This window comes from Rhinoraja longicauda, chromosome 14 (assembly GCF_053455715.1).
Source record: "Rhinoraja longicauda isolate Sanriku21f chromosome 14, sRhiLon1.1, whole genome shotgun sequence".
NCBI lineage: Eukaryota > Metazoa > Chordata > Chondrichthyes > Rajiformes > Arhynchobatidae > Rhinoraja > Rhinoraja longicauda.
In genome coordinates this window covers 42226758-42236188 of record NC_135966.1, presented here as the reverse complement: position 1 = coordinate 42236188, position 9431 = coordinate 42226758, and the positions used below count along the sequence as shown (strand labels likewise).

Here is a 9431-nt window from a genome sequence, read left to right as displayed (position 1 = left end):
TGTGTGTGTGTGTGTGTGTGTGCTTTACAGTGTGTGTGTGTGTGTGTGTGTTTTACAGTGTGTGTGTGTGCGTGTGTGTTTTACAGTGTGCGTGTGTTTTATAGTGTTTGTGTGTGTGTGTGTTTTACTGTGTGTGCGTATGTTTTGCTGTGTGTGTGTGTGTGTGTGTGTGTTTTACAGTGTTTGTGTGCGTGTTTTATGTGTTTTACAGTGTGTGTGTGTGTGTGTGTGTGTGTGTGTGTGAGGATGCACGTGTGTCTCTGTATCTGTACATGTGTGCGTGTGCACGTGTGTATGCCTGACACCCTCTCCGGGCTTGTGTACTTGCCCAACATTATCTCTGGTGTGACTGTGGCCTGTGGGGGTCGGGTCTGATGAGTGCGGCGCGGGGGGCGGGGGGGTTGAGGGGTGCGAGTGGGGGGAGAGGATGGGGGTAACGGGGGGGGGGACAGATGGGGGATTCCCCACCGCAATCTCCCAGGATCCACATAGCGCAGACATCCCAGGGCTCGGTAACAAGCGGTGACCCGGGCCGGCTCCCCCCCCCCCCCCCCCCCCCCACGCAACACTCACAGCTCCGACCATCCACAATAAACCTCCCCTCTCCCCCCTCCCGCATCGCTCCTCTCCTCCGCGTTCATCCTCTCTCCCCCCGCACCCGACCACAGGTCCACCCACCCACCCCCTCCCCTCTATCTGCACTTCTCCCCAGGATCTCTCTCCCCTCTTTTCTCTCCTACTTTCCCCCTCTCCTGTCGCCTCTCTCCCCCTTTCTCGCCGTTTTCTCCCCTCTCTCCCCTCGCTGGCTCTCTCTCCATTCCAGTCTGTCTCCCCCCCCTCCCATCCACCTCCCCCCCCCCCTCCCATCCACCTCCCCCCCCCCTCCCCCCTCGCTCTCTCTCTCTCTCTCTCTCTCTCTCTCTCCCCCCGCCCCGACCCTCACTCACACGCGTTGGTGACGGCGAAGCTGTTGCCAATGTCCACACTCTCGGTCTGGGTGATGAGTTTGTACAGAGTGTCCGTGTTGTAGAAGGAAAGCCCGAAGCGGAAGGCGGAATACTCTTGCGAGTGTTGTTTTGGGAAGAGAGCGCCTGGGGAGGGGAGAGAGATGGTTAGCGATGGGGGAGAGGAAGAGAGGGCGAGCGGGGGGGGGGGGGGGGGGGGAGAGAAGGTAAGGGGGGGGGAGAGAGAGGTAAGGGGGGGGAGAGAGGGAGAGAGAGAGGGCGAGCGGGGGGGGGGGGGGAGAGAGGGTAAGGGGGGGAGAGAAAGGGTTAACCGGGGTGGAGGGGGAGAGAGTTAGCGGAGGTGGAGGGTTAGTGGGAGAGAGAGCGAGAGGGTTTGCGGGGAGAGAGAGGGTTAATGGGGTGGGGAGGGGGAGATGGTTAGCGGGGGGGAGGGTGAGTGGGGGGGGGGGAGAGGGTAAGTGGGGGGGGGTTTAGTGGGGGGAGAGATGGTTAGCGGGGTGGGGAGAGAGGGTTAACCGGGGGGGAGTGGTTTAGCAGGGGGAAGGAGGGGTGAGTGGGGGGGGGGGGGAGGGTAAGCGAGGGTTAGTGGGGGAGAGGGTAAGGGGGTGGGGGAGAGAGGGTTAGTGGGGAGAGGGTGAATGGGGGGAGAGAGGGTAAGGGGGTGGGGGAGAGAGGGTTAGTTGGGTGGAGACAGGGTTAGTGAGGAGGGGGAGATGGTTAGTGGGGGGGAGAGGGTAAGGGGGTGGGGAGAGGGTTAGTGAGGAGGGCGGAGATGGTTAGTGGGGGGGAGAGGGTGAGTGAGGAGGGGGAGATGGTTAGTGGGGGGGGGGGGAGAGGGTAAGGGGGGTGGGGAGAGGGTTAGTGAGGAGGGGGAGATGGTTAGTGGGGGGGAGAGGGTGAGTGAGGAGGGGGAGATGGTTAGTGGGGGGGGGAGGGGTAAGGGGGGTGGGGAGAGGGTAAGGGGGGTGGGGAGAGGGTTAGTGAGGAGGGGGAGATGGTTAGTGGGGGGGAGAGGGTAAGGGGGGGTGGGGAGAGGGTTAGTGAGGAGGGGGAGATGGTTAGTGGGGGGGAGAGGGTAAGGGGGGTGAGTGAGGAGGGGGGAGATGGTTAGTGTGGAGACAGGGTTAGTGAGGAGGGGGGAGATGGTTAGTGGGGGGGGAGAGGGTAAGGGGGGTGGGGAGAGGGTAAGGGGGGTGGGGAGAGGGTTAGTGAGGAGGGGGAGATGGTTAGTGGGGGGGAGAGGGTAAGGGGGGTGGGGAGAGGGTAAGGGGGGTGGGGAGAGGGTGAGTGAGGAGGGGGAGATGGTTAGTGGGGGGGGGGAGATGGTTAGTGTGGAGACGGTTAGTGAGGAGGGGGGAGATGGTTAGTGGGGGGGGAGAGGGTAAGGGGGGTGGGGAGAGGGCTAAGGGGGGTGGGGAGAGGGTTAGTGAGGAGGGGATGGTTAGTGGGGGGGGGAGAAGGGTAAGGGGGGGGGTCGGGGGAGAGGGTTAGTGAGGAGGGGGAGATGGTTAGTGGGGGGGAGAGGGTAAGGGGGGAGTGAGGAGGAGGGGGGAGATGGTTAGTGGGGGGGGAGAGGGTAAGGGGTGTGAGTGAGGAGGGGGGAGATGGTTAGTGTGGAGACAGGGTTAGTGAGGAGGGGGAGATGGTTAGTGGGGGGGGAGAGGGTAAGGGGGGTGAGTGAGGAGGGGGAGATGGTTAGTGGGGGGGGAGAGGGGTAAGGGGTGTGAGTGAGGAGGGGGGAGATGGTTAGTGTGGAGACAGGGTTAGTGAGGAGGGGGAGATGGTTAGTGGGGGGGGGAGAGGGTAAGGGGGGTTGGGGAGAGGGTAAGGGGGGTGGGGAAGGTGGGTAGGGTGTGGTGGGGGAGATGGTTAGTGTGGGGAGATGGTTTGTGGGGGGAGAGGGTTAGTGAGGAGGGGGGAGCTGGTTAGTGGGGGGGGGAGAGGTGAGTTAGTGGGGGGGAGATGGTTAGTGGAGGGGGGGAGAGGGTTAGTGGGGGGGGAGATGTTAGTGGGGGGGGAGAGGGTAAGGGAGGTGAGTGAGGAGGGGGGAGATGGTTAGTGTGGAGACAGGGTTAGTGAGGAGGGGGAGCCGGTCCTGCTTGTGGTCTGGGACATACCGATCTGCAGGCTGCTGGGGAAGGCGGCGAGGACAGAGGCGAGGAGCCCGGAGCAGAGCACGGCCGCCAGCGCCCTCCTCATCCTTCCTGCCTCCGCATGGGCGACTGCAGCCGAGCCGATCCGCTCCGAGCCGCTCCGCTCCGCGCTGCACAACAGCGAGCGCCGCCTGACACGCACCGCCGGCCGCGCGTCCCCAGCGCGGAGCTGCAGCTCGCCCGCCCGCGCGTCCCCAGGCGCGGAGCTGCCCGACGCGCGCGTCCCCAGCGCGGAGCCACTAGTTCTCCCGCACGGCCCCAGCGCGGAGCCACTAGTTCTCCCGCACGGCCCCAGCGCGGAGCCACTAATTCTCCCGCACGGCCCCAGCGCGGAGCCACTGGTTCTCCTGCACGGCCCCAGCGCGGAGCTGGCCGCGGACTGCGTGGTGTCCCGGGGCTGGCGCCGTGCCGTTGCTGGGGACGCGGAGGGGGCTCAGACCCGGAGTGTGGAGGGAGGGGGAGGGGGGGGGGGGGGCAAGGCCGAGTGGTCGCATGTGGTCCTGGCACATAGAAGCCAATGTAACCATAGCAACTGGTCCCTCTCCGCTTGTGCAGGGGCAGAGCTAGAGAGGGGTGATGCAGTGGGTGGGATGGGATGGGATGGGATGGGGGAGATGGGTCTGAGGTATGAGATACTGGGGGAGGTTGGGTCGTCTTCGACTGAATGGCAGGTGTCTGGGTAGTGTTGTAGAGCAGAGGGATCTAGGAGGGGCAGCTGCATGGGTCCGTGGATGTCGATGAGGTGGTCACAAAGGCTTTTGGCACATTGGCCTTCATCAGTCAGAGTATTGAGTAGAGACGTTGGGAGGTCATGTTGCAGTTGTGTGAGACGTTGGCGAGCCCGCATTTAGAGTATTGTGTTCAGTTCTGGGCACCATGTTATGGGAAAGATGTTGTCAAGCTGGAAAGGGTTCAGAGAAGATTTATGAGGATGTTGCCAGGACTAGAGGGTCTGAGCTCCAGGGAGAGGTTGAGTAGGCTGGAACTCTATTCCCTGAGCGCAGGAGGATGAGGGGTGATCTTATAGAAGTGTATAAGATCATGAGAGGAATAGGTCAGGTAGATGCACAGAATCTCTTGCCTAGAGTAGGTAATCGAGGACCAGATTTAAGTTTAAGATGAAGGGATTGGTTTAAGATGAAGGGAAAAGGATTTAATGGGAACCTGAGGGATACCTTTTTCACACAAAGGGTGGTGGGTGTATGGAAAAAGCTGCCAGAGGAGGTAGAAGGGCCTGTACCATGTGTATCACTCTATGACTCTATGAGCTGGGGGGTGGGTGGAGGGGAGGGGTAGAGGGGGTGGGAATAAGATAGAGGAAGAGGTGCAAAGAATCTATGGGTGGTGAATGAAGTTGGTCGGTATGGGTAAGTTGGGCCGAAGAGCCTGTTTCTATGCTGTACAACTCGATGACTGTGAGAGAGAGATTGAGGGAGAGAAAGAGAGAGAGTTGGAAGATAGTGGGAGAGAAGGAAAGGGAGGGAGGGAGTGGAAATCCAAAAGCAAGGAAGGGGGGAAGGTGTGAGAGAGGAAAGGGGAGAGGAAATGAGTGTGAAGAGGAGAGCAGAGGGTGGTGCAGGAGGGAGGAGGGAGGAGGAGAGTTCATTATTTGTACATTTTCCTCTTGCATTCGACCTCCTGAAGTGCAGCACTTCACACTTGCTGTCCTCAGATGCTGTCCGTCCCGTCCTCAGCCCCAGTGCTCTCGCCTGCTCGGCCTCACTGGTGGTTAGCGTTGAGCCCAGGTTGGGAGTTCTGTTGCTCTTCCTGAAGCCCAGCCAATTCCCTCCCACACCATCTGTGAACACACTCCCAGGGAGAGGTGGCAGGGTCCCAGGGATTGACAAGGTCAGCTTTAGCTCAGCTCTGCGCTGTGAGCAGATCATGCCTCATTAAAACTGTGAGCCTGTCATTGGTGTCTCCCGCCTGCATCTTCTCAGCCTCTATCATCTCAGTCGCATTTCCTGCTCCCGCACATTCTCATTCTCATTCATCTCAAGCTCGGCCTGGTGAGGAGTCAAACAGCGTTTGAGTCGAGCTGAGTTCAGTTTATTGTCACGTGTACCGAGGTACAGTGAAAAGCTTTTGCCAATCAGTCAGCAGAAAGACAATACATGATTACAATGGAGCCATCCGCAGTGTACAAATACATGATAAAGGGAGTAGTGTGGCGGTCCCGGGGGATCAGGCCACTCCTTGGGTCAGCCCCCTCGTTACGTGACGGACAGGCGTAAGGGGTTAAAAGCCAGCCCGTGGGGAGGCGTGGCTCATCCCTAGGTGGACTACTGTCGTCCGTGGATGCGACGTACGCGCGCATCCTGGCGGACTTCCCGGACATTGTGCAAACCTACTTCTGCTCCTCCGTTCCCAAGCACGGGGTGCAGCATCACATCCCCACCACCGGGCCACCCGTGCATGCCCGAGCGCGGCGTCTCGCTCCAGACAAGCTCCGTCTAGCTCGAGAGGAGTTTCGTCGGATGGAGTCAATGGGCATCGTGCGCCCCTCCGATAGCCCGTGGGCGTCACCACTCCACTTGGTCCCTAAGGCGGACGGGGGCTTGGGGGGGGGGGGGGGGGGTCCTGTGGCGGTCCCGGGGGATCAGGCCACTCCTTGGGTCAGCCCCCTCGTTACGTGACGGACAGGCGTAAGGGGTTAAAAGCCAGCCCGTGGGGAGGCGTGGCTCATCCCTAAGTGGACTACGCTGTCAGCAGGAGCTCACAGCCTAATAAAGAACCTTACCTTAAACTGCCTGGCGTCTTGCCTTTTCTCTGGCCTCCACCAGGCCACTACAGTAGCATGAATAACGTTTACTGCAGGAGGATTAAAGGCTGACTTTAATAAGGGACTGAGGATGTTGGAGTAGCTGCCGGAGATGGGGAGAGCAGGGATGTTATTTACATTTCACACGGGCTGTTGGGCGACTAGAGTCACAGAGCTGTACAGCACAGAAACAGGCCCTTCGGCCCACCTTGTCAATGCCGACCAAGGTGCCATAATGGGCTAGTCCCATTTGCCTGCATTCCCATTCCCTAAACCCTATCCATATATCTGTCCAAATACCTTTTAAAAGCCGTAATTGTAGCTGCCTCTGTAGCTTATTCTGACATAGAAACATAGAAAATGGCAGGAGTAGGCCATTCGGCCCTTCGAGCCTGCACCGCCATTCAATATAATCATGGCTAATCATCCAACTCAGTATCCCGTACCTGCCTTCTCTCCATACCCCCTGATCCTTTTAGCCACAAGGGCCACATCTAACTCCCTCTTAAATATAGCCAATGAACTGACAGCTCATTCTAGATACAGACTACCCTCTGGGTGAAAACGTTGCCACTGAGGCCCCTCTTAATTCTCTCCCTTCTGGAGGGTCATCTTGTTGGGAGGGAGTCCTGAGCCAAACCCTTCAGTGGAGAGTTGGAGATGATGTGAGGGTCTCTGGTTGAAGGAGGGGCTTTTGTGGGAGGGTCTGTGTCTGGGCAACGGTTGCAAGATGGCCTCTCCAATTGGACATTGTCCTTGCCAACAATCACACCATGAGATATTTTCACAGAATCGTAGAAATGTTACAGTCATTTAATCCTGAATCCAGTTGGGAACTTCTCCCGATGCAATGCCCTCTCACCATGAACATTATTTTCTTTCTGTAAAGAGTCTTTTCCTCCTTTTATTACAGTCATGCTTTGATTTATGTCCATCGCTCACCCCTCAAGTCAAGGGTGATTCATTGTGTTATGTACCCACAACGGAACAATAAAATGCCAACTCGCTGCAGCTTAACAAGCATGTAAATGCAATGACACACAGATAAGATGGAATAATCAATAATACAATAAATTAATAACTGTAATGCTAGGTAACCATAATAGTGCATAGCGCGTCGATAGTGTAACCAAAGGAACAATCGGTGGAAGATGATAGTTGAACACAGAGTGCTGGAGTAACTCAGCGGGACAGGTAGCATCTCCGGAGAACATGGACAGGTGACGTTTCGGGTCCGGACCATTCTTCTGACTGATTTTGAGGTGGGGGGGTGGGGGGAAAGAAACCTGGGAGAGAGGAGGGGTGGGGACAGAGCATGACAGGTAACAGATGGACATGGGGGAGGGGGGGGTGATAGGCAGATGGTTGGTGCAAAGGTTAGAGATTAAAGCAGAAGATGTGAGACAGAAGGAATGCAGACTTGCTGTGGTCAGCATTTTTAGTTTAGTTTAGAGATAGAGCATGGAAGCAGGCCCCTGGGCCTACCAAGTCCACGCTGACCATCGATCCCCATAAACGAGCACTATCCTACACACTAGGGACAATTTGCCAAAGCCAATTAACCTACAAACCTGTACATCTTTGTAGTGCGGGAGGAAACCAGAGCACCCAGAGAAACCCCACTTGGTCACGGGGAGAAAGTACAAACCTCGTACAGACAGCACCCCATAGTTAGGATTGAACTCAGGTCTCCGGCGTGTTGTGAGGCGAAAACTCTACTGCTGCAGCATCGTGGGGATGGAGTGGAGATCAGGGTAGTGATTGGGTGGGGTGGATGGGGAATCATATAGAGATGGAAGTGAGTTGGGGGTCACAGAGTCACAAAGCATGCAGACAGGCCCTTCGGCCCAACTCATCCAACATGCCCATTCTACACTACTCCCACCTGTCCGCAGTTGGGCCGTATCTCTCTAAAACTTTCCTGTCCATGTACCTGTACAAATGTTTTTATAAACGTTGCGATAGTCTCTGCCTCAACTACCTCCTCCGGCAGTTCGTTCCATAATCCACCACCCTTTGTGTGAAAAAGTTGCCCCTCCTATTAAATCTTTCCCCTCTAACCTTAAACCTATGCTTCTTGATTTCCCTACTCTGGGTAAAAGACTGCATTTCTTTGATCTTATACACCTCTATAGGATCACCCCTTATTCTCCTGCGATCCGAGGAATAGAGTCCCAGCCTGCTCAACCTCTCTCCCTAAAGTTCAGCCCCTCTAGTCCTGGCAACATCCTCATGAATCTTCTCTGCACCCTTTCCAGCTTGACAACATCTTTCCTACGTGTAAGAAGGAACTGCAGATGCTGGTCTGAACTGAAGAACGACACAAAAAGCTGAAGATGGACACAGTCTGAAGAAGGGTTTCGACCCGAAACGTCACCCATTCCTTCTCTCCAGAGATGCTGCCTGACCCGCTGAGTTACTCCAGGTTTTTGTGAACATCTTTTCTATAACATGGTGCCCAGAACTGAACACAGTACTCTGAATGTGGCCTCACCAACGTCTTATGTAACTGCAATGTGACCTCCTAACTTCTATACTCAATGTTCTGAGGGTGTGTGAACTGAGGTACACATATGGTGGTAAGCGGATGGGTGCGGGGCAGGACTGGCTGCGGCGTGTTCCTCCAGCCCCAGAATCTGGCTTCACACTCCCTGAGCGTGATTCAAACAATCCTGTCTCCTCCGTTTCCACCAGCAACGGCTGAGAAGCCGCCAGCAGGCTGTTTCCTGGCTCTTTGTGACAGCGATGCGCTGTTCCTGCGTGGCACAATGCAACTGAACCCCACGCAGCACTGGAGCGATGCATTGCTACCTGCACACATACACACACACACACACACACACACACACACACACACACACACACACACACACACCCTCCCATCACTATGACTGGTCTGGGCCTGATACAAGATCATTCCCCCTCCCCCCACTCCTCAACTTCCTCCCCCCCCCACTCCTCACCTCCTCCACCCACTCCTCACCCCCTCCACCCACTCCTCACCCCCCTCCTCACTCCCCCTCCACCCACCCCTCACCCCCCTCCACACACTCCTCACCCACCCTCCACCCACTCCTCACCCCCTCCTCCACCCACTCTTCACCCCCTCTCCACCAACTCCTCACCCCCCTCCACCCACTCCTCAACTTCCTCCCACTCCTCACCCCCTTCCACCCACTCCTCACCCCCCCTCCACCCACTCCTCCCCCCCTCCCACCCACTCCTCAACTTCCTCCCCCTCTCCCACTCCTCACCCCCCCCCTCCACCCACTCCTTATCCTCCCTCCCGCCACTCCTCACCTGTCTCCTGCCACTCCTCAACTTCCTCCCCCTCTCCCAATCCTCACCCCCCCTCGCCCACTCCTCCCCCCCTCCACCCACTCCTCCCCCCCTCCCACCCACTCCTCAACTTCCTCCCCCTCCACCTACTCCTCACCCCCCTCCCCCTCCACCCACTCCTCAGCCCCCACCCCTCTACCTCCCCCTACCCCTGTCTTGCCTCAACTCCCTCCACCTCCCCTCTTCACCCACTTGCCTCAGCACCCACTTTTC

At 57.5% G+C, this 9431-nt stretch overlaps 1 protein-coding gene across 3 annotated transcripts in view; it reads right to left on the bottom strand.

Moving 5' to 3' along the window:
* LOC144600227 (glutamate receptor 1-like) overlaps positions 1–3456 on the bottom strand; it is a 71575-nt gene extending 68119 nt beyond the window's left edge. For 2 of the 3 annotated variants that reach the window (XM_078411764.1, XM_078411765.1), the window contains exons 1-2: positions 3083–3456; positions 948–1091 (exon numbers count right to left, since the gene is read on the bottom strand). In XM_078411764.1, coding sequence (XP_078267890.1) covers positions 948–1091; positions 3083–3164 — 226 coding nt within the window. In that variant the 5' untranslated portion in view covers positions 3165–3456. The remainder of the gene's footprint in view (positions 1–947; positions 1092–3082) is intronic. The other variant, XM_078411763.1, reaches the window with a different exon arrangement.
* Between the last annotated feature and the right edge of the window lie 5975 nt (positions 3457–9431).